This window comes from Rhyacophila brunnea, unplaced genomic scaffold (assembly GCF_057557595.1).
Source record: "Rhyacophila brunnea isolate RB1 unplaced genomic scaffold, BYU_Rbru_1.0 scaffold_12, whole genome shotgun sequence".
NCBI lineage: Eukaryota > Metazoa > Arthropoda > Insecta > Trichoptera > Rhyacophilidae > Rhyacophila > Rhyacophila brunnea.
In genome coordinates this window covers 7,184,178-7,210,461 of record NW_028232774.1, presented here as the reverse complement: position 1 = coordinate 7,210,461, position 26,284 = coordinate 7,184,178, and the positions used below count along the sequence as shown (strand labels likewise).

General features: G+C 33.6%; 1 protein-coding gene across 3 annotated transcripts in view; it reads right to left on the bottom strand.

Moving 5' to 3' along the window:
* The window catches only part of LOC147077723 (uncharacterized), a 42,767-nt gene extending 19,173 nt beyond the window's left edge, over positions 1 to 23,594 (bottom strand). The window contains exons 1-11 of one of the 3 annotated variants that reach the window (XM_085960713.1): positions 23,468 to 23,594; positions 22,057 to 22,107; positions 21,617 to 21,707; positions 16,200 to 16,283; positions 15,268 to 15,473; positions 13,193 to 13,408; positions 11,756 to 11,932; positions 5,494 to 5,627; positions 2,986 to 3,165; positions 1,806 to 1,965; positions 962 to 1,160 (exon numbers count right to left, since the gene is read on the bottom strand). In XM_085960713.1, the coding sequence (XP_085816839.1) occupies positions 962 to 1,160; positions 1,806 to 1,965; positions 2,986 to 3,165; positions 5,494 to 5,627; positions 11,756 to 11,932; positions 13,193 to 13,408; positions 15,268 to 15,473; positions 16,200 to 16,283; positions 21,617 to 21,707; positions 22,057 to 22,107; positions 23,468 to 23,483 (1,514 nt within the window). In that variant the 5' untranslated portion in view covers positions 23,484 to 23,594. Of the gene's footprint in view, positions 1 to 961; positions 1,161 to 1,805; positions 1,966 to 2,985; positions 3,166 to 5,493; positions 5,628 to 11,755; positions 11,933 to 13,192; positions 13,409 to 15,267; positions 15,474 to 16,199; positions 16,284 to 21,616; positions 21,708 to 21,864; positions 21,998 to 22,056; positions 22,108 to 23,467 lie in introns of those variants that run through there. The other 2 variants (XM_085960714.1, XM_085960715.1) reach the window with 2 other exon arrangements.
* Positions 23,595 to 26,284: the final 2,690 nt, after the last annotated feature.

Genomic DNA, 26,284 nt, shown 5'->3' with positions numbered 1-26,284 from the left:
AAAAAGGTGCCGGAACGCCGTTCCACCGCGTTAAATGGAAAAAAAAGCCCTGCAGATACGTGAGACAGTTTGCTATGGTGTCGCCGCCAAATCTTAGTTTGTTGCTTAGCTAAGCGTCGATAATCTGCTAGCGCGTGTTGCTAAAATTGATATTTTTTGTGTTAAACATAAAGCAGTGGTAAATATTTTTAGTTAATTAAGTAGAAAAGATGGTTCTGTGTGTTGTATTAAAATGTGGTAGCCGTACTGATAAGCAAGAAGATGGTATTACGTTTCATAGGTAAGTTGATACATGTTCGTGATAATTTATTTGTATATTATTATATATTTTAAGTAGTAGTAGTATTGTACGACAACATCTTCTTGGCTAAGCGTCTAGGCGCTGCTGTCTACTAAATGGGAGGAGCTTCTTAGTTTATAATGGGATTCCGGGTAAAAATGGGCGGGGCATGTTAGTTCACAGTATTAACACGTAGCCAAAAAGATGTTGTCATACAATAGTAGTGACCGTGTTTCTTTAAAACAACTTAAATTATGGATATTTTCACCTAATGGTTGCATTTTGACCCCTTAAAAATACTATATAATGTAAAAAAATAGAAAATTATATTTTAATTCTGAGCGTCTAGTGCGAGCACTAGCGAAATGGTCTATGGTCTCAAACATCTGTATACGAATGCGTTCGCTCGCCTACAAACCAAACGCACGGCACGCAGCTTCATTTAGCAATGCAATGGATGTATCTATAGTCTAAGGAAACATATTATTTAAGGCTAAAATTTTAATTTAATATCAGACTTTTTTAAATTATTCTATAACTGTTGGCAGTTATTTTTATTATAGACAAAGAAACAAAGTAATGTTTTAATTTTATTTTATTTTTACATGTCTCACCTTCGTCTTTTTCAGTAAATAAAAACTAATTTCAGTAAATGAGCCAGAAAAAAATCTTTACACTTACTTGTCTATTACGTCATTTATAAACTCTTTATGCATAAAGGGTCTAGTGAATGTTGAATAAGTGTTTGCACTACACTGGTCGTTATTTTGACTTGTAGGGGCAGTGCTCACAATTCCTCTCAAGTACCAGGTCGGAGTGTCTCTTTCAATGCTGCTAACAACCAGGCCACCTCCACTATCTCCTTTGCATACTCCAATTCCTATCAAGAAGAAATAATTATTTTATTATGTTGCAATTGAACTCGTAATTTTAGCCAGCTCGCACATCAAAACTCGTCTTGTCTGCAACGTGTCGAATACGTCGAAGTAACATCATCGCTTTGCACAAAAAACACGTTGCCAAATGGAGCTCCCAGATTGGTCGAATACGTCTTTTCAGTTTGAAAAAAACATCTAGTGCTGCTATCAACAGATAAAAAAAAACACCTACAAATTGGTCATTCCTATACCGACTCGCCGGTCGCCGCATACAAATTTATATACATTTCGATTTCGAGACTTCAACATTAACAATAGATTTCAACATTGGAGCGACGTTCCTAGAAGATGTGATTTATGGCTGTGCGGCAGACGGGGCGAGTTTAGATGTGAGGGCCGGCTTAAACAGCATACAACCAGAACAATAATCCTGTATGTAATAGGTATTATGATAATAGCTATAGTTTGATGTGAATAAGGAAACATCTTCTAAATTGCAAACATTATTTTTTAGAATGAAGGGATACTCTTATTTATCAGATTTAGGAAAAATAAAATACTTAATAACATTTTCCATTTAAAATAAAAAAAAATATGAATAGTTTATTTCCATAGAAGTTATATCCTATATGTAATTAATACTTTACCTGTGGTGTATCCTGCGCAAAGTTTGTCCCAAACGATGTATTTTGAGAACTCCGGAGGTGACTCTGACTTGCATCGTCTTTTAGAAATGATAGGCATTACAGCTGTTTTTAAGACATCGGACGCATCTCCATTTACATGCACAAGGCCAAACCCTGCAACCTGTAAAATAGCACAAAAATGTAAATGTAAAATGTGGAAGTTATATTAATAGACACAAGTTTTGTGGCTTAACCGCTCAAATCCTGGCTTCTGTAAGTTCTACAATCTACGTAAAGGGCCTAACTTCAGGAAACATATTTTGGTAATATTGCCACAGATACCTAAGTTTTTGTAACTTTCTTTTTAGACCAAACCCAACCTAACCTAACGTAGCATAACATAACCTAACCTACCCCAACCTAATATAACCTAACATAATCAGTGTGTGATAATGGTGCATGAAAACATCAAATTTTAAATTAACAATTATTGGATCGAAAAGCATCTGCGCCGACAAAAAAAGGTATTTAATATAATTGTCTACATGGAATAAACTATTTACAAAAAAAAAACCAATTATAAAAGTTCATGCGGGCATCTATAACCCATATTTTACTCAATATAGGTAGCTAATGTCAACATTTCCAAGCATGCATTATTGACTAAATAATTAACACTATAGGTACAACAACTCGCGTGGATCCCAACAGGTTACAGTCCAATAAAATTTAACTTAAAGAGTGGGACGAGAGATAACCACACATCACATCATGACGTGATGACATTACATATGAGGCCATCAAGCATGAGAATGCTGAGTCATATAATATAATATAGAATCGTGGGCATTCAGCAATAAATTTGACGTCTTTAGCATCGTTATAGATATCACACAACCACGTGACAGTTTCTCATGACACAATGGAACAGCTATTCATACACACTTTGTATATAAGTCTTGTATAAAAAACCCGTGTCTGGAAACTTCTACGTATGCAGTTCGCCGTATATCCATAATATATTAAAGACCGTCCAATCTCTTTGGGTCGTATAGTATATACTGACATAAAATTCATCTCTAAATAACACACGGTTCTTGTCGGTTTACACTTTACAGGAAGCCAGCAGCAAACAAATTTTGAAAATAGCTGATATACTGGATTATTTGTTAGGTTAGGTAAGGTTACGTCTAATACAAACCTTTGCCTCTGATCCAGGTGAAGATTGATCTTCGTCAAAATCTCTGTCAAATAAATTGAGACAAACGGGCATTATGAGATCGGAAAAACTTAGAGGAGTTTGCAGAACTAATATCGCCAAATCATGAGTATAACTCGAAAGCACCCCATCATAATCAGGAGGAATTTCAATTCGTTTTACCTAAAACAGTAAAGAATAAAGGGTTGCACTTAAGTGATCAGCTTTCAGACAGACATGTAAGAAAGTTTTTAAATATTTTAACTTTAAAAGCTCACTTATAATAGAGAATATCAGTGGCAAAGGGTTGGGGTGGGCTGTTAAAATCTGCCATAAACAGTGTACATTAAACTTTGTCATTCATACGTATTTGTTTTTATTGACTACAATTTACAGATAGTGTTGGCTCTAAAACAAATTATAATAGTTTTGGTATAGTTTGGGCGATATGACAAAATTGTGCACACTTTTTCATTCATATTTATTTGTTTTCGTTGGATTCTGAGTACATATTCCACATATTGTTGGTTATTTTTTTTAAATTCGATACTATTATAGATAAAAAATATTATTCTATCTATAAAATAATTACAAGATAAAAAGAACTTTTTATATGCAACTTTTGAATCATATAAACTTGACTTGACTAGCTTAAACGATCAAAAAAAATTGTATTTGATAGAAATAATACCGAAATGTCATATTGATTTCCATAGTAACGCATGTATATATTAATAATTTAGTTGTTAGGACCATAGCAACCAATAATAGTGGATTGGATTACGGATTTCTTCCGAAATAACTTTTCATACAAAACAGAATTAACTGAAATTCTACTTAAAAATGGCTAAAAGTATTAAAAAAATGCATTGGCATCATGTAAAAGTTTCAAATGTCTAGCTAGTCGGGAAGTTAGTTAAAAATCGATTGCAAGATTTGTACCGGACAAATAAGAATACGACCTAATAAAAACGTTGTAATATCCAAATTTTTGTATGATTTAATTGCATAATTTTAGATATTTTATAGATAGACGAGTATTTTTCGACTATTTTATTATGGCATGGTTTCGCATGGTTTAATTGAATTTCAAAAACTTACCAACACCGTCTGTAAATTGTAGTCTTATTTCAATGAAAACAAATACATATGACTGATAAAGTTTAATGTGCACTATTTATGGCAGATCTTAACAGCCTACCTCCACCCTTTGCCAATGGGGAATATAATATATTTGCACAATAGACACTTTTCACAAAGCGCGGACACATTGAAAAAGATGAAAGTCACATCGAAAATGGATGGTTTTCACAAATGAATGACAACATTACTGTCAAACGGTAGATTTTCACTACAGAAATAAATAGTTCTCACATTGTCCATAGATTGTTGTAACTAATTACCATTAACACTAAAAATGAATAGGTGTACTGATGGAAAACACATTTTGCTATTCTTAGCGGTTATAATATTATAATATTTTAACATGTGCGGGTACTATTTTTAGACCCACATTATTTATTATCATGAAAAAGGAATTTCAACATAAAAAAAATGATCCTCTAATAGCAAACAATTTAATGCGAATAGTGAAACTATTTTACAATGAGTTTTTATTGATATTCATAATTGAAAATGTTTGTTCACATAATAATACATAGTTATAATATATAAAATAACCAACATTTTTCAAGGAGAATCTTTAAATCCGGGTAGGTACTTATTAGCGAGCCGCAACTGTGACTGTTGCAGATACAGTAACTAACAGCATTCGAAATGGAAAAGTTTACGAACCGGAGCGCCCGACAATTTTCTGAAGATATTTACATAGTTGTTATCAAATTCTATGTGTATTTTACAAAAATTAGTGTGGTAGATTTTCTATTATATGGCCTATCTAGCTCAGACGGTCAAATTATTTTTTCCACGAGATGGAACGGTGATTTTACCGACTTCACGATCAGGAACGGCGCTCCGGACCATTTCGAACCCTGAAGTATGAACGCCAAATAATCAGTTTGCAAGCCTAATAAATAATTAGTTTATATCTAGAGTTAGTTCTGCGCATCTATTCTATACACAAGACTGCTATAGGCCGCTATCGGCAGCTATCGAGGGTAGTTTTTCATTTTTTGTATTGAAGTATTAGCACTTATTGTAACCATTATAATAAGTTAGTTGTAATTGTTACAATAAGTGCTATGTTTTAACAGCACCTCTCTTGGCTGTGATAAATTTTATAGCGAGATAGACAGTTTTCACAGTTTAGACGGCTAACTTATTGTAATTGTTACTGTTAAGTGCTAATACTTTGATACAAAAAATGAAAAACTACCCTCGATATCGACCTATAAATAGCAGTCTTGTGTATAGAATAGATGCGAATAGAATTACAGCGATAAGAGATACGAATAAGATATTATAAGAAAATCACAAAACCTAATAAAATTAATATTTCAATATTCATTTTAAATTTATCAATATTCATTTTAAATATATCAATATTCTTACTCCAGTCTTTTGTATGAATGGGTCCATACTTTCCTCAGAATGCACAAAATCACTGTAGATCTTTCCAACAGCCGCCGTAAATAAATCCGCATCAAATGCTTGCCTGGCCAGCGGGTCGTAAAAGCAATGACCAGCTGAAAAGACCATCAAATCATTAAGGTTATACTTCAGCTGAGGCATGGTCTAAAACGATCGTGACTACGCGACGCGCAGATTATGCAAACAACGCGTGACGAACAAAACATAATTTGTCTTAAAAATTCAACATGCGTCCATTTAATGTTATGTTTATTGTTATTTAAGTAATAATAATAATATATTCATTGACATATTTTATTTTTAACGTAACGTTTTTTAGTCATCTTTACACTATTTAAGAATTAATTCCTCCGACACCATCACAAAACAAATTGACGTGCTCACAGGTCCACTATCGCTCTCCGATTGGCATCGCGTGTGAAATTACGTACCACCTATTGCTGAAAATTATTTTCCGTTTCACTGAAGTATGCTCTTAAGGGGGAGACGCATGCCAGCAGAGAACCTAGCGGAAATATACGAAGCTTGCAATTTGAGATTTTTTTTGATAATTTACAATTTCAACTGTATTATTTAATAAATATATATCCGAAAACATTAAAAAGATTTTTTATTTTTTTTAAACTTAAAGATAAACTTACAATAATTGTAAAAAAATGTAATAAAATGTGAATTCGTTGCAGGGTCAAATCTTATTATTGCATTATATTTTATGGTCATAATTATCATTAAAATTTACTTTTAAATAAAAAGGATTTCAAGTTATACACATTTATATTTTTTTGAAAATCGATGTTTTTTAAAATATATATAAAAAATATTAAAACGATGAATTAGTCAAAAATCTACACCACATAAAATCTAAAACTTAATAAACTAAATTTTAATAATAAATATGGCCATAAAATATAATGTAATAATAAGATTTGACCCTGCAACGAATTCACATTTTATTACATTTTTTTTACAATTGCCAGTTTATCTTTAAATTTAAGAAAAAATAAAAAATCTTTTTAGTGTTTTCAGATATATATTTATTAATTACTACAGTTGAAATTGTAAATTATCAAAAAAAATCTCAAATTGCAAGCTTCGTTTTTTTCCGTTAGGTGCCTCTTTTCGCCTCTGATAGTATAAGCATCCCCCTTAATGATAATCATTACATTTAATTATAAACACCGAAAGTAGTTGTGGCAGGAATATCTTGCCGTCCTATTATGTTAACTAAAGATTGGACTTGACCCATCCGAAAAGGTTGCCGATCACTATCTAATCTATGCAGTCTACTCCAGCAGGTCTATTTTTAATGATTATCACTTTAGCACGTTTCCGTTATTTTCATTGTTTCAAATTAGCACGGAAGGTCTACCATTAAACGGTATCGACGGCTATCTCTAATTCGTAGTATGGCGAAAATTTAGGTTGGTAGACGTGTCGGTTAAATTCGGATATGTTCGTGCTGCCGAATCCAAGCGGATAAAGTCGAACCAGCAACATATCAACATAACCTACAATTGTATTAGCCATGTCATTGCGATTCCAGCAAAACAATCGGATCTTGCGTCTCAATTCTCAATATGTAAAATTGACGTATTATGTCTCGTTCTCAAAGTTAGCACGGCCGAGAGGGCTGTTAAAAGATTTCACCTTTTGACAGTTCAGGCGGTTAACTTGTTTACATAATTAATCGCCAGAATACGTACCTAAAGTGATAAATGTGATATACCTATATATCACAATTAGCTCTTTTCTGATGGTAAGTGATATGAGAAATGGTTCTGAAAAATAGACACGGTCAGTGATGGATAATCCAATAGGTGAAGGAGGTGAGGTGTCCACCTTAAAAAAATCCTTTAAATCTTGGAGTGGTCCGTGACGTCTGTTATTTAATTATTTAAGGTATTATTTACTTATTTAAGGTATTTAATACATACTTTGATTTAAAATACAAAAACCGATTGCCAATAGTACCTCAATTTATAAAGCGCTTCAGAGGGTAGAGTATACATCACAGAACAGAATATAATAAAAAGAATACCGATAGGCTATATTCAATACGCCGCATCTTGATGCTGGGTTTTGAATGTGTGAGTGTCCTACGAAAATGAAGCACGCATTATGCACGTGCAATAGTGTGTGTAATACTCCAACATTAAATGAGCGTAAATGCATAAACCGAGAGCAGTTTTCAGTATTCGACGTAAAACGTATTCTTGACACGTGTGTAAGTTTAACCCGGATTCTTCCTTACTCGAGTCGGTTACCTGCTATCGCCTTACCCGTTATGTATTTGAGTTCCAATTATTTCTGAGTTCCCTGGTATACATTTTATAACTCGGCACTTTTTACTACACTGATACGCCTCTTTGCCTGATTACCTCGCATAAAATTAGATCAAATGATATTCACTTGTATTGTATTAATATATGTAGCAATATTTACAGCGCTCGAAATGGACAGGAACGCACCGGAGCGCCGTTGTGGTTCGTGGAATTCCAAAATATACCGTTCCGGCTCGTGGATTCATTTAAAATTGCGTTGCGGTTCGTTAGATTGAGGTATTTATGTGTGAATGTATCTTTTAAAGTTTTTCTCAAAATTAAAAATTAACGAAGTTATGTCATGCCGGGCGTGCAAGGGTTAAAAATAAAATTTATGACATCCCTAAATTTCTTTCAATTTTCTTTTTTGTGTCGATACATCCGTGTCTAAATGCATTGTCTAAGCACTCCAAATAATTGCATACTTACATAAAAAAAGTAACTACAGCTGCAAGCTACAAAAGAATTGTGCCTTTGCTGACATTGTTTGAAAACCTTTTGTACTTAAATAACTTAAATTCAATAAAAAATAAAGATGGCACCTACATATTTGTATAATAATTTCTAAAATATGAAATATCTCAGTACAGTCTCGCTTTTACCTTTGACTGGTATGCATTGCGAATTTACTTACCTACTAATTTATTGCTTATATTTTATTGTGAGTGATAAAACTTATTTATTTTCATCGCCATCTAATCGCCGTGTTAATTTTATACCCACGTCTATTTTTGCGGGCAAAATTTTCGGTGGTAAAATAATATGATAAAGTTTGGTAATTTAAATCGTACAATTCCGCTAAAATCTACTTATTAGTGATAATCGCTTGTTTTTTAAAACATTTTGTATTATTTAAATTTGTTCTCTTGAAATTTGGACAAACATCTCAGCAGGCGATACCTTTCTATATATTACATATAAGTATATTTTTTGTCGTTGGTATCCAAACTGATTTAACATATAATGCTGGTGACCAGTGGCCACAAGCAGAATTTTTTCGTTTTGAAAATGATAAATATGAGTGGATATTTATAAATTTTATGAAGGTTTAATTAAGTAGTAGGTACTTCGTGTAAATCTGCTAAAAAATTAAGAATTCACTCCGATAAGCATTTAAGATCGACAATACAGTTGAAACAGGGTTTTCTGATTCAATGTCATTTCGACAATTGACTCGACGTGTTAAAAATATTTATGACGTGTCGTAAACCCTTATTTTTACAATGAGTAATAAATAAATGCACCATTATGCCATTTTCCTACAAAAATGTTTTTGGTATGAAACTATTGAATAGCCTACCGTAATTAGTTTATTTTTAAGGGACGTTTCTATTGTGTTATTACATACGTTGTAACTTGCTACTTTAAAAATAATAGAAATAATAGATACCTACTATGTAGAGAACTTTTAGTTAATTTTTGTTTGTAAATTTGTTTAAAAAAAAAAAGGAATATCCTCCAATAAAATTTTATTACTATCATAATAATAAATTATTGTACTGTATTATCATTATTCATCACCGTGGCAATAATAATGACTATAATGAGACTAGGTAAGGACAAACATCACAAATTGAATCGTTTAGCTTAAAATACACTCACAAATTAGGTAGGTACGTGTTCAGTGCGGACAACAAATAATTTTAGATGGTAGTCATAGATTAAATAAATACGGTGGTAAGTTCTTTAATCTGAGGTGGTAAGTGTACGTATATTACAATAATGGTAACCAAAGCATCATCATTGTAACATATAGGTCATGGTCTCCACAACGAGGGGCTGAAAGGGCTCTAGCCTGGGAGCCCGTGCTCAGGAGGAGCCTGGCGAGGCGAATCGACCAGATAAGTGAGATAAACACACATCACAAATTTGCTTTAATAGTAAAAAAAAAAAAATTTCTTACAATACTATTATTTATAGTTATGTGGTTATACGAAACAATTCTTAATTGTTTATCAATACTCGACATCTCCATAATTCGTATGGATGTTTTAAAATATACAATAAAACACTAAATATACAGATTATTGTTACCCCGTACATACTGCCTTTATTCTTAGCGATAAGAAGGGGGCCCCACCAAAGATCCTAGCCTGGGGGCCAGCTTCACGATGTGGGGCCTATGGTATAGGTATATACATACACTACAATATTAGTCCTTATAATGTTGAATATAGGTAGGTACCTACTGATTAATGACAATTTTATATTATTCTATAGGAATCGTGTTTAGCAACTCGAGTTGCACCTTCCGTCATGTTTTATCTTATATAATTAATGATACTTCTTCTTCTACCCTGTCATGTCCTAATATTGGGGCATAGGGCAAGCATTGGCGCCACTTCCCTCGGTCCATCGCCATGCGCCTCCCGCCATGTCAGACCTGCAGCAAATAGGTCGCTTTTGTAGCACCGCTGCAGGGTAAGGGAGAGGCGGCCACGGCGATGGAACCCTTGAGGCTGTGCCACAAGGGTACGAAGTGCCGCACTCTTTGGCGGCATCCGGAATACGTGTCCCAGCCACGTAAATCGTCTCTTCGTGATAACTTCAATCACCGAAGGCTGCTGTGCTCACGAACTCGGGTATTTGTAACGCGGTCGTACCAATGTACCCCTAAGATTCGGCGGAGACATCGATTCTCAAAGCTCAAAAGCCGATAATTAATGATACACCATTGGTAATTTAAAATGCTATAATTACGTAGTTTGGTGATGATGGCTTGAAGCTTTTCTTAGAAGTAAGTATGGCCTAATGGCCCTTATGGTGGAGAAGGTCCAAAAGAAATCTTTGAGGATCCTTTGTTTGAAGCTGTGTGGATGCCATCCATGGCTTTATCCGATTGATTTATCTTAATAACGCTTACACACTGTGTTCAACCAAATCGCTTCGGATATTGGTATATTCCTCCTGCGTGAGAACGAGTTTATGTGAACGATTTATAAATTCTTAGTTTGATAACTTCTTAAATAATTAAATGGCGTAGTTAGCTCTATCGGTATACTGATATGTACTGTATAAATTTTGTATTTACTCGTCTCTGTATAGGTACTTACTATTTTTTCTAATAATTGCTGCATCTATTTCTTTATTTTTAAACACTATTTTAATACTATTTCTTTAATTTTTTTAAAAATATTCTGTGCTCGTCTTGAATCTATAATCTGTAAAATTTGTTATATGTAAATTAATTTTTAATTTGAATCTTTATGGTAGGTATGTGTATATGTTGTTTTTTAAGTTTAATTAATTAACAAACTGAACTATCCCAAATGAGACAGTAATATAAGTTATAAGCAGTGACGAGTGGTGGTAGAAGTAACATGCCTGCTGATTATGGGTGGTAGATAAAGTAAGAGAAAAGAATAATACAATTCTTGACGGTATACTTTGTTGAGACGAGGTTCTTTCGCCTGCGGCGCTGACAATCCTTGCCCACTTGCTCAATATACATCCGCGTAAGAAGCTCAAAGTTTATTGTTGCATTTATACATCCAACGTACGTACGTATGTAAAGAAAAAAATTAAGCATACTTACCGTTTTTTCGGAAAATTATAGAGCGTTCCTGTTCGTGAAATTTTCCATTTCGAGCACTGGCAATATATAAATAAATAGATGATAGTATATGAAAAAAATATTTTTAGAATATTATATTACATAATGTTACATAAAGTTATGAAGCCTATTGTAAGAGACATTAGTTAAAATTTGTCGCAATTAGACACGATGCCTATAGCATTGTGGTCGATGTGCATATTGCAAATCCCGAGAGGCGCAGGTTCGACCTGCTGGGTGGCGTATTTTTTTTATTGGTTATTAATTTTCTCAGAAGTGTTTTCAAATTATGTATTTCATTATTTTATTTTATTGTATTACCTACTATGATTTAAGAAAATTTGTATACCGCTTATGACGAGAGACCTGCTGATTATGCTTCCTCCACACCAGTATCTCGGAATGGAATTCATCACTGTATGTCCATATGTAGTATATACTGCAACATGCCATGGAAAATCTCCTCTCGCTACATTATCTCCACTAATGACGTTCATTATACCTTGCGGCGTTGGTCTCCCGCATTCTGGAAAGAAGTCTTATCATTTAATATTTGTGAGTGTGTCAATTGTTTTGTGTACCTCGGTCATGCCCCCACATCCTGAAGCGGGCCCCCAGGCCGGCACCTTTGATGGGCCCACCATATATCAATAAAGTTAAGCCCCGGCTAGCCGACTTGCCTGCGCGGTATAGTTTGTACAAAAAATACGGAACACTTTTCAGTTTGCGCGAGCTACAGTTTTCCCGTCCATACACACGGGTTTTCCGATATAAATCGGTTTGCGCAGGTAAACTTGTAGTAAAGCATGAGCGTCCAGCCAGCGCTTATAATGCAATTTGACGCCATGTAGATAGGCGAGAGTCGATATAAATATAGCGCACTACACTTTGTCAGTCATACTTATTTATTTTCATTGAACTAAGACTCCAATGGATAGCAAAAATTGACAGTGCTCAGTCGCCGAGGAGAATTCATGATACCAGAGGTCGGTCGTTGACTAGCATACTCAGACTTCGGTGGTTGGACGGTGCCAACAAAGATGCTAGAACGACCGACGCAGACACCTGGAGGACACATGCCATCAGGATAGGGGGAGATGGAGGATGCTCTTAGAGAAGTCCACTTATGATGATGATAATAGATTCCGCTGGTGATTCCGATTTTTATTCGGTACATTTGTCAGCAAGTAGGTAGATACTGTATAATATTGTGTTCATACAGTGACGTCCTGTGGGGGTAGGCAGATTGAGTGTCGCTTGGGGGCGGCAGTCACTCGAAGGGCGGCAAATAGAGGAGAATCATTTAGTATATTTAGAAATAGCTAGGTAACTAAATTTAATAATAAGGAAAATATCCTTCCATTAAAAAATCAACTCACTGGTTGGAAACAAAATGTATTAATTAACATAAAAGTTTTAACAGGACTGTAATTTTTTTCGTGTTCGCGATGTCTAGTTTACTTCCGTTGCCCTTTGACATCCTTGGTGACAATAAACGACACGTGCAGTTTTGTGAATAATTAAAATCTGACTTATTAATTAAAAATATTTATAAATTTAATTTGGTATGTTTAGTGGTATATATTTTGTTAATAGTGTATCCATACAACACATTTCTTATATAATAGAGTCATGAAAGGATGATAAAAAATACTGTATACAAAATGGAGCGGCATTTTGGCACTGCCTAGGGGCGGCATTCTGTCTAGGGACGTCACTGTGTTCATAATATCAGGAGAATGAGGTAGGATCATATTAGGCCATGGCCTCTATAATTGGCTATTACCTGCTTTGCAGCTTGGCATACTGTATCCCCAACGACCATTGATGCAGAATATGTTTCTGTTGCTGGTGATCGAATGATGGCCACTGCGACACTTTGGAGTGGCAGTTGTTCCAGAAAGCAACATTTTATCGCAGCTACCTCTGGTGAACTGTCCTTTTTTAGTAGGAATCGTGCAGGTAAATTCAACCGTTGATGATTTCGGGGGCTTGCACGCTTCTGAAAATTAAAGTCAATATAAAAGATAACCGAATGATACTTTCAATACGATTTCAACGATACAATCTGTGACACTAATTGAGAAAGCAGCTTTACTAACGAGAATGGGACAACTGGGCACCAGGACAATTGGGCGCCGCACTGTCGAATAAAATAAATAGACGTTCATTACGATTTTATATAGAAAGTCTGTTAATACAACCTCCACTAACATATTAGGAGTTTAAAAAAAATTAAATCCTGTGTACGGAAAAATGTTCGTATGTTCTTGACTGTATCACAGTTGACCATGAGATGTTGTATCGGAAACCGATGGTCGTATAGTACGAAGAACAAATTCGTGTCTAAGTAAAACACTTTAAAAAATGCGTAATAAAAACTGCCGGAATACACGAGAAAGACCGTTTGAATTCCGTATTTTGTTTCAATTTTTTTCTATGATATTTTCTAATAAGTAGACATGTTTCTGGGATTTTGATAATTGTGTACATTTATTTATAAGTACATAATAATGTACTTTGTAACGTGTACTCATGAATCAGAAAAACACGATGACTAAAATTATTTGTTGGGAATAGGACAACTGGGAGCCAGGACAATTGGGCGCCGCATTGTAGAATAAAATAAATAGACGATTTTATACAGAAAGTAGACGAGGAATTTTAAACAGTTTCTATCTGCTACTTAGTAGTTTTAATTCATTTTGCTCTTAACATAATGTTTTTTTTAATGCGGATTGAGAATCTTCTCGTTGGAACTTAAACATATGCACAATTAAATCATTATTAATTACGTGTGCATATTTAAATTCTCACCAAGTATTAAATAATAATACAATAATTTTAATGTAAATAATAATATTAAATATATATTTTTAAATTACTTATAATACAGGAACGTCTATTTATTTTCGAATTTCATTTGATTGCATGGCGCCCAGTTGTCCCGGCGCCGAATCGTCCTAGACCCTTACTGATACTTTTAAGAAGATTATATGACAGATACACCGACCCGTTTTTGAGGATGGGATAATATAGAGAATCAGGTAAATATAATTATAAAATGTACCACTTCCACTACCAGCTTCATAAAACTCGTGACCATTTGCCAGGCCATTTGCAGCGAATGGTTCTCGTTGGGATCTCAGAAATAAGGAGGCCAGTTGTAAAATGCAATAGTAAGATAGCGTGAAGAGACACGCAAATGCCATTAGTGGAGAGAAGACGTAGAGGATCGCGACTGGAGAAAAGCGGTGGAGGAGGAAACTGGAGTGAACTGTATCGCCATTGAAAGAATAAAAATAAACGCATAATCTCTTGAAAAATACTGCATTTCATTAAAAAATATATTAGTCATTTTGGATTGCATTATTATATAATATAGTTTAGGATAGATTTATTTTCCAGGACCACACAAGCGTACGATAATTTTTTTTATACGACGAAGCAATATTTTCAAATGTACGATCTCATCAAATGCGCACATATTATTAAGCCCGTAGGTTCACGTAGGACGCCCACGATAGCCGAGCAGCTTACGCGTCGGATTATAATGTCGTGGGTTCCAGGTTCGAATCCTGGGTCTGACAAATACATCTATTGTTTTTCAATTCACGTTTGGAGTCAGAGTATGGACCTAATAGGTTGAGCAAGTGGCTGACATCAATTTATAGTAAAAACAAAAATCTATTAATACAAAACCTCCACTCTGTGGAGGCCCATATTATGGTCGTATTTCTTATTAGAATCGGACATGGTAAAAAAGGTACAATTACTCCGTAAAGTGTAGTAGTTCAACTTTTTTGATGTAATTATATTTTCTATGCATGCACGTTTATTTTAATCCACTTAATCACTTACTCTGACAAATTGCTAACTCTTCTTCAAACCAGTCGTTCTTAGTATCATCACAAAAATTTACTCCACTGTCTGAAGGGAAATATCCTGATGGACAGGTCAATTGTATAATAGAATCATATGGCACCAGCTCTCCTCCTTCGACCACAAGTGAGCCACGTAAACTGTACGTGCCATTTACACTGCTCTGCGGCATAACACATCCACCCCTGTAAAGTAATTATTATAATAGGTTATTATTAAATTGTATCAGGGCTTAAAATGAGCCGGGGCGCACCGGAGCGCCGGCCCAGTTCATAAGATCCCCATAATCATCGCTCCGTCTCGTGGAAAAAATAATTTGACCGTCTGAGCTAAATAGGCCATATAACAAAAATCTAACACACTTGTTTTTATAAAATACGCATAAAATTAGATAACTAGATTAATATTTTCGTAAAATTATCGAGCGCCCCGGTTCGTAAAAAAATCCATTTCAAGCGCTGGTTACAACTAGATGGTGGAAACATGTGAACTATTTACTTATTTGAACAATTATTTTTATATTATAAAGCAAATTATTCATTCCGAGCTTGGAAACAGTAAAGATCAGTTCACAGAGACTTATACCTCGTTTACACGTGCATCGATTTACTACTGACAGTACGTATTATTGCGGCCATATTATGCGCAGTAGAATGATAGTGGCGAACCTGCCGGAAGAAATATGAACTATACAGCACAGAATATTTTGACGTCTACTGATTATCTACGAATTGGAACGGTGCTCCGGTGCGCTCCGGTCCATTTGTAGCCCTGGGTGTAACCCAGTTATACCTACTGTATTTATTTGTTTGTTTGTTTATTTATCTATAAACGTCGCATGCACCAATACACATATTATACAAAATGTACTTCTATATTGCATTACATTTAGCTAGGTAATTTAAACTCACCCGTGAGTTTGCCTCCGAATCCGCAATACACTCTTAATGAAGTCCTTCTGCACATAAGTTGCACTATTTGAATCGTCAATTACTCTAAAAAATAAAAATATATTAAGTAACTAATTAATATTATTAACTTACTTACGGCTAAGCGCTTTCCAAATTGAGTTAATATTGGCAATTGGCTTTTTTTAAAAATCAAAGTAGGTATTAATTTCTGAATTACTAACCGACGTCACGGATCACTCCAAGATTTTTTGTTGTAACTTACTTGAACTTGCTATTAATTTAATTATTTTTTTTATTCAACGAATAATTCACAAGATTTAATTTAATTAGAAAATTTTGTCACAATTAGATAGGATACCTATAGCATTGAGGTCAGTGTGCGTGGGCGTAAAACCCAAGAGACGCACGTTTGATCCTTGCTGGGTGTCGTATTTTTTTCTATTGATTTTATATTTTCTCATAAGTGGTTTCAAAAGTATGTACCTATGTTCAATTATATTTATTAAGGGGGATGTCATCAAAAGTTTCGTTTTTATAGAGCCATCTATTCCCCGAATTACAAAGCATATAGGTCAAAATTATATCAGAATCTAATTCCAATTACAATCCAATTTGAATGAATCTTCGAGGCATCTTATCTAGATGTCACTGTAATTATATATTAATAAAAAATCTAAAAACAGGTGATATAATTACAGTTATTATTTAAACAATGGTATATATATTTTTTGCATTTTATTTCAATCGGACTTTTTTATATTTTGTCAGATTATTATAAAAATATACGTGGACCATCGACCTGGTAGTACCTTATAATAATTACTTATGTGAGTTTAATTGGAATGGATTGGATTGTATTAGAATTTGGATTTTATAGTAATATTAAAAAAATATATACATTATTGTGTAATGATATTTATATGTGATAACAATCTGTGAATTATTGACATTCTCATAGTAATGAAGACAATTAATTAGGTATGGAATCATTAGACCATACACACGATCTCCATAAAAATGGCGTCATAGACTATTTTACAACACATTTTTAGAAAATAATGATTAGGTTACCTAAGTAAAAATATAAATATTATCAATACATTATTAGAACAATCCGAAGATGACAGCCGGTTTGGTGATTTGAAAATAATTAAATATACCCAAAACATTGACAATAATAATTTATTCTCATCATAAGAAAATATACCTAACATCTGAATAGAATAGACCGGACTCAAAACAGTACGTCGAATGTGTTGATAATTTATTTTTTCTGGCATTCACAAAACGTAGGTAATAATAATAAATGTAGGCAGGCACACTGCAGGGTTTATTTGGAAAGCATCTGTCAGTCGTGCAGGTACCTACCTAGTAATATATCAATGCTAGCTGCCATCAATGCTGGCTGAATTGGCTGGACAGGGAACACAGAAATATTTTTTTTTCTTTTCTGTGGTCTCGGACCATCGCAAAAAAGCAACGTTGCGCCAGTTTTGATTTGTGACTAGGTATAAATATGCCAGTCGAGATTATTTTTGGTAGGTAAATACTTCTGATTACTTATACAAATATTGGAAACTGGTTAAGTGAAACCAAATAAGGACTGATCTAATTATTTAAATCTGAATAGGTATATCCCAAATTAATTTTATAATTAATTTTGACATTATTTAGTTTGCAGATATTTTATAAGTAATGTTTTTTTTTATGTAGCTACTTACAAACATTGTATCAATTTTATTTTCGATGAATATATATTAAGTAGGTATGTTAATTACTTAACACATTGACTGCTGATTAGATAATTGCTTTTTAATTACCACTTTTAAATAGTATGCTAATTATGTCGATTGGCCACCTAATCGTTACGCACTAGGTACGTCTTTAGTGTCCAAGTCGATATGCCCTGGATCGAGGGGCCCTGGCATCCCCCAAACATGAAAATTATCAGAATGATTTTAAACATTGAAATTGAAAGCCAATAAACTATACCTTTGGGCTTAGACAAATAAAAACACGGCAAAAAAATGATTTGTAATAATTCTCCAGCACCCTTTTTAGAAAAATTTCTTAGATTTTAATTTCTAACACAAAAATTTTGAAAAAAACGAAAAAAACAAACAAAATTTTAGAAACCCAATCCCTAATGAACTGTCAAAAAATTCTCGGTGTCCAACTTCATTCAGGAGTGGTGTTGGTCATGGCTGGGGAGGGCTGACAGGGCTCTAGTCTGGGGGCCCGGGTTGTGGGGGGCCCGGCGTGTCGGGTTGACCAGATAAGTGAGATAAACACACATCATAAAGTAGCTTTAATAGTAGAAAAAGTCGCCTGCGGCGCTATTACACTTCATGGCCATGAACATTTTCAATTACTTATATAATTGTGCAATATATTTTTTGATTATTACGTGTCGATACTCGACAGCTCCATTATTAAAGTAGATGTATTAAAAATCGTCAATAATTCAATGTACAAGTACCCTTAATTTGAACTAAAACACAATTTGAAAAACGTTAATGTAGTGTTTCACACTGCCTTTAATCTTAGAGGTAGGTAGGGGGCCCGCCAAATATCCTAGCCTGAGGGCCCGTTTCAGGATGTGGGGACCATGGTCTAGGTACACCGAGTGCAATAGACAAAAGACCGATAAACGATAAATTAGGCTGTGAAGAAGAAAAAGAGCCTATGGGACTAATTTACATTCTCCTCCTTTGCCCCCCCCCCCCCCCAATATTAAATCCTGGGTGCGCCACTGCTTATTGGGGTAATAATTAGATTCATTTGCGAAAATTCGCGTTCACATTCACTTGAAGTAATTGTAATAGAATTCAATGCATATAATATATCAAACGCGATAGTTTTTCAGGATATGTATGTCTTTTCATATAAGATGATTCAGGAAAATTAACTTGTACCTACCTACTACGTAAGCGCGAACATTATTTCGTCTAATTGCTTTTTTATAACTGAGAATGTCTCAGGAGCAGTTACCCAAACTGAGGTTGCCATGCACTCAAGTGTGCTTTAACCGAATTTATATGCCTAGTCAAGAGTGGCCGTTTCATGCGAACTAGTTGTTGCCGCTAGAGGCAGCACGTCCTTGACGACTGTATTTAATTTGAAATTAGTAAATAACATAATAAATATAAATTAAAATATTACGTTAAATATATCTAAAAAGTAAGAAAAATATATTGAACAGGCCCACGTTTTCGCTTGATGCAATTATTGAAAATTGAACATTTTTATTTTTCGTAAAAATCGATTGATTTTAGATTGAAAAAAAAACATTAAAACTATAATTAATTGACAAGAGAGATTCACTAGTTCCAAGAAAACTTATTAAACAACATTAAATCGATAATTTTGTTTCAAGAAATTACTTGGAACAATAAATATTTATTTTAGTAAAACCCTTATTTTTAGCCATTTTTTTCAAATTTGTCGCTTTCTCTTTGAAATAAAAAAATATATTTTATTTTTCCCATTGTATTTAGATAGGTATCGATCGATTAAAATATGTTTAAAGCTTTAATTTGATAATGAATTTCTATGCCTCTCCCCCTTAAATTTACAGCATGAATATCATAAACTCCCAATGAACTCAGTTATGTCACATTAGCAAAGTTATAGCTGCCTGATTTTTTTCTAGTCAATCGGTCTACAATTTTGTTATAAATAAATAAAATCATTTTTAAGACAAATTAAAATAAATGTAATAAACATAACATGGCGAGACATGATTTAGTTAACATATTATTTCTGTACATATTATGTACCTATTCATTATTTATTTATGAAAACAAAACATTGTGGACATAACAAATCTAAATTCAACACATGCACAACCTGAGATTAACTTTGTAACAAATATTACCCTCGCAAGAGAATATATAAAATAATAATATTAATAATAATAAAAAACATACTTAAGTATGTACAATTTTATACAAAAAAATAAAATAAAATTTCGACCAAAAATGTCTACGTCTTTGGGGAGTGCATGGACTAGTCTTGCACCCCTCGCAGTATATTAGTATATGCCCTTCGCTAATGGTGCCTGATAGGCTTGACACGATGAAACGTTTCCGATCCAGAATAAATCATGGCTGCGACCACGTATGTAATTGACAGGCGCATGTAAATTCAAATTCATTAGAACACCAAGGTTGGAAACCATCCCTCGCGATAACAGGCAAAAGTGTTTCAAGACCAGAAAAGACATACGAGATTCAATAGAGTGAAAAGTAAGTATGCCTTAGAAAGGCAGTCGGAAAATAATCATTTGCCGAATTATCGAAAGGAAAATATTTATATGTCTTAAGGGGGGACATGCTCGTCGAAGGTCAAAATTGAGTTTTTATTGTATTTTCAAACCATGATCCTGGACACTCCTTAAACGTTGTAGATAATCTATTTATATAATTTTGAAGCCTTATTATCCTTTATAGTTATTTTAAACATTTGATGACTGCATAAAGTATTTTTGTTACATAAAATAGTATTCTTTTAAACCTCTAGCTCTAATGTTTTAGAAAATAGTCATATTTCGGTACATAACTGTGCAGTGGTGTTAAGATTTTTTACATTTATTAATTTTTAAACGCATTTATAAAACCATTAGTATAATTTATTATGAGATAATTTTTGTAAAATATTCACGATAAAAAATTATTTTGATAATCTCTGTGATCCCAAATTTGACAAGAATTAGGCATTTTATTATTCAAAAAATCGGCAAGATTAACACATTTGAAGATGATTCTAAAGCCAACTTATTATAAGCTATGTCTTTGACCATTCAAGTGTGATAAACATTTTATGAATAATTATTGCTTTATAATAATTATTGACCTAAGCATAAGGTAGTGTTTTTTTGAAATACGCCATTTCTTTTGTCATTCCCCAGTGGTTAAGCTAAAACATACAGCCGTAGCCATAAATTGACAAACTATAATTGAAGTAGGGAGTAAAATGATATTGACGCGCGTGTTTGAACATGTACCTAACCGAATTTTTTTTTATTTTTTTTTGGGGGGACATCCTTAAAATAAAGACATCGAAGAAATTTCTTCTGGGCGCGTTCTAAAATAAGTTATTAGAAAACCTCATAAGGACACCAGATAATAGAAAGGTACTTTAAGAAAATTATTATGAATTAATTAAAAATATATATTAAATTATTATTTTTTATTCAATGCCGTTTCAACGTTTTGAAAATCCTAAAAAAACACACATACGTTTTAGAAAAGATCGTAGAAAACTTGTAGATAGCTCGATTGGGAGAGTGAAACAAGTGAGGTTTCAGTTGCACTTGGTCGGCCTTTTTCGGTTATGTTATTATTATTTTGTTATTTTAAATATTTATTTTGAAAATATATAATGATTGAGTCAATCTCTGGAGTTTTATTTATTACCTGTATATTGGAGCTGGTATTGAATTCTTAGAATTAATGTATCTTGAATCTTCAAATAATAGTTTCTCAGAGAACGCCTGTGATATCAATCCTACAAAAATATAATATACGTAATAAAATTATCATAAGCACCACTAAATAGAGTTAGAATCAATAGCAGCCAACACATTTAATGCATCGAACATTCACAAAAGACAATATGGCAAAAGGCCGTAAATATGTTATCGATTATACAAACGATTGATTACTAATTATGGGTACTTTATCCAATTATGCCACATTATAATAAATAACATTCAATAGTTGTTGAAAGTGCAGGAAACAAGAGTAAGAGGAGCACAGAACGAAACAAAGCAATACAACAAGCGCGATCTGCACACTGTCATCAAAAATGTATACTTTAGTTATTGACCTCTTGGACTGAACTAATTAATCATTACCGATAAAAATAATCGTCGACATTAATGATGACGCCATCGTTGAAATGCTATCTGAAACATAAAGCAAAATATACAATCACCGATAACTCGTACATGGAGAACTCTCCTATGGAAAATATAATTATTTTAAGAATTGAAAGAAAATTTAATATTAAAAGTACTATTGTTGACAAAATCTTCCGTTGTCCAAGTAATAGATACCTCGTTTACATGTGCATGGATTTACTGCTGACATATGTTACAAAAAAATTCACGTGTAAACACGTATTACCGTGCAAATTGCAAGATTACATACATGAATCAAAAAGTTATTATATATAAAAAATATAATACTCTTATGTTTCCGTTATAAGTCATTATACGTGATTCAGGCACCGCAAGATATTTTTTTAACATGGTAACACTAGCGTCAAGTGTCATTCTATCATCTGGCATCTTGTATTTCTGCGGGCTGGCGTATAAAAGTAAAATAATATTCTGCAAGTACATGCCAAACGAATTAACACTATCAATATCCATATTAAGATACATTGTTGAATGAATTTGAGTGTATGGACTGTTTTATAGACATGCGAATTTATTTTTACAGCAGCTGCAGAAGGGGGCGTGTTCATAACAAAAGTAGTCCATGGTTAAGGATTCCTTAACTCTATACTCAGGATTGTCTATAGTTAAGTCATGCTTTTCGGCGACTTATCCTTAGGATCGAAATCTTAGATTGTACATGCCGCTCTTACATGATAGTGTTTATATATCCCTTTACGCCTTCGCCGAATTGAGTTGAAGTTTTAATTTATTTTTCTTTCATTTTAGTTTTTATCTGCCTGAGAAGTTACTAGTGAAATTAAATAATTAATTACTATAAGATGTCACAATCGTTATCTGCCTGAATGGCTTATTGTTATTGATATCGTTGTCTCAAAATTCAAGCAACATTTGGATCAAGCAGGTATTTTTATAGACCAAGGCCTGAACAAAAACGAACCATGGGTGCGAGTGAGTAAGCATTCGGCGCCCTTATATCTCCGCACTATGCGTTAGAGTAACATAGAACTTCTACGGCTGAATTAAATATGTTTTGTAAACGTCGCCGGTAAATATCGATTTGACTGATTACGTTCATTTAAAAACTGCGAGCACGTGTTGATGAAGTTTATTGTTTTTGTGTTAATGGTAATTATTTTTTATTATTTTAGTAGAACATAATATATGGTTAACTATGTTGTGTTTAATTTTGGTAGCCATACTGAGAAGCAACACGATGGTATACAAGATTAAATTCAAGTTTAGTTGATAATAACAAAATCGAGGTTCTGTGAAACAGTACTGTACGTTATATGCAAGAAACACAACTTCATTTTGCCGAACAATAGGCGATATCTATATATTATCATTACTCTGAGATGCTTACCTTGTTTTAAGATCATTATAAAATTCAACACAACTTATTTAGTAGAGATGTAGGCAAACACTGCACTTGAAAATTTACAAAAACTTACTTAACGTTTGTTACACACGGACAGATAGTAGGTATTTTTTTAAACTCAGTCACTGGTTTGCCTTACGTCAAAGATTATTATCAATAAAAGAGGTTATCAATAATTGGTTTACGAATACGTTGTCATGTTTATTTCTACCAGCGATAATAATTGAACACTTACCTACTACAGTTTTGACGTACATACCTAATGTAACGAAACGTCCCATTTTCAGGCGGCGTGTCCCGGTGTCCCCGAACACAGCTTCGGGACGCCAAAATGTCCCGTTTTCGAAAAGGAAGAAACTTGTGACCAATATACAGAAATATTTCATGAGTATTCACTTTTTTTCTAATTACATTACACCGCAAAAAATGTCTGAATGGAACACTGGGAATGTTTCGGGAAAGTCATTGGGTGGAGTTGTTCAAACACTTTCGCGCCAATAATTTGGATCACAAAAATTTTCTTATAATTGTTGAATATATTTTATGTCTGCCCGGCACTAATGCAGGAGTAGAAAGGGTCTTATCTTTAAAATAACTTAAATTATGGATATCTTTACCAAATGGTTGCATTTTGACCGCTGAAAAATACTATATAACGTAAAAAAATAGAAAATTATATTTTAATTCTGAGCGTCTAGTGCGAGCACTTTGGGCGAGCACTAGCGAAATGGACTATGGTCTCGAACATTTTTAGACGAATGCGTTCGCTCGCCCACAAACCAAACGCACGGCACGCGGCTTCATTTAGCAATGCAACGAGTGGCATCTAGATGTATCTATAGTCTATGGTCTTATCTCTTATGAATAAGTTGTAGACGAGTGAAAAACACAATTGAAAGTAGATGTCCTTAAAGCAATGTTAATTATAAAAGTAAATTCGAAAAAATCCTGCCAAGAATTTCATTCGTTTTTGAAATCAACACCAGATATACTAAATTTGTTCTTCTTTGTTCTCGGAAAAATATAACATTAGATACTTTTGTAGTGTACTTTTCATTAATAAATAAAATACGAGTAATATTAAAAAATATGTAGGAACTCAAGCGTTGTATGCGCCTACTCAAACATACATATCGATAATCTACAAATAAATAAATAAAATAGGTAACTAATATGACACGAAAATACATTACTACCTTGTCAATTGTATTGTATGAAAGTGTGAGGCGCCTAAAATGGATAAGTATCTACATTTTTTAGATATTCCGGTTTGGGGAAAAAAATAAATGGTCACGTTATAACGACTATAGTTTGAAAAATACTGAGATTATGATGTGTTTATTTATAATCGGCATTTCTTGATATCCCAACATCAATTATTAAGATTCAAGATGATTGTAACCTAATTGTAATTAAATATAATATACTGACAATTGCTGTTCAAATTATTTTAGATAATAAACACGTACCTATCGAAAAACAATTAAAAACTTCCAATTAAAAGAAGTACTTATTATCGTATAGGTACGTTTTTAACATGATATCGTTTTGTTCTAATTCTGCCCTGCCCTATCGTGACGATGATATTTTTAGTATTTTTGAGAAAGTTTTGTTTAATTATTTAAAGGATTTCACCATGGCCCCCACATCCTGAAACGGGCCCCCTGGCTAGAATCTTTGGTGCCTACTACTGGTACTATAGAAGCATATTTTTCCAAATGGTGTTTGAGATAAAATTATTTAGTGATTTTTGAAAACATCCTTGAATTACGGAGTCGTCGAGTATTGACACACAATAATCAAAAATTGTAACGTATAACCACATATTTTAAAAAGTTAATGTCTTTGAAGTAGTATAGCGCTGCAGGCGACTTTTTTTACTATCAAAGCAAATTTTTAATGTGTGTTTATCTCACTTATTTGGTCAACCCATCATGCCGGCCTCACAGGCCAGAGCCCTGTCAGCCCCCCCCCCTAATGGGGGCCATGGATTTCACGTTATTTTAAACCACATAGAATGATTAATAAGAATAAGCACCATTTTCTGACACTATTCTGACAAATTAATATATTATTAGAATAATTTAATGTTACTTACATTATTTAGTTATATTGCGCGATTTTTCAACCTATAGTATTTTTTTACACAAACTCCTTTTAACCCCCATAGCCTTCAATAAAGGGTTTGGGAACTGTTCGGTTATACGGAATACAGCGGAAAATGCATTTTGAAAATAGCCGATAAACTGGATTATTTGTTAGTTTGGGTTAGTTTAGGTTAGGTTAGGTTGGGTTAGGTTAGGTTAGGTTTGGTTAGGTTAACCTAACAAATAATCCAGTTTATCGGCTATTTTCAAAATGTGTTTTCCGCTGTATTCCGTATAAAACCGAACAGTACCAGGGTTTGTAATTTCCTCATTGTGTTACTCTGCCTATTACTCTTAACTTTACATGAATTTGACTATATTTTAATATGTTAGGTATTTACCTGATTGGCCCACGATGGCCGAGCGGCTACGCATCGGGTTTATAATGTTGTGGCTCCTGGGCTCGAACCCCGGGTCTGGCAAAAATTCACATGTTTTTTTCAACGTGTGTTTGGACCCAGAGTATGAACCAAATAGGCTGAACAAATGACTAACATCCGTTTCTCGTAAAACAAAAATCTATTAAAAACCTCGTCGTGAGCCGGCCCGGATCCACATACAATTGTTGAACCAATAATAACCTGATATATTTTGTTATTATGTTATATTTTTTAAACTGTTTTCTCCTTAGTTTTATAATTGATTTGAAAAGGGT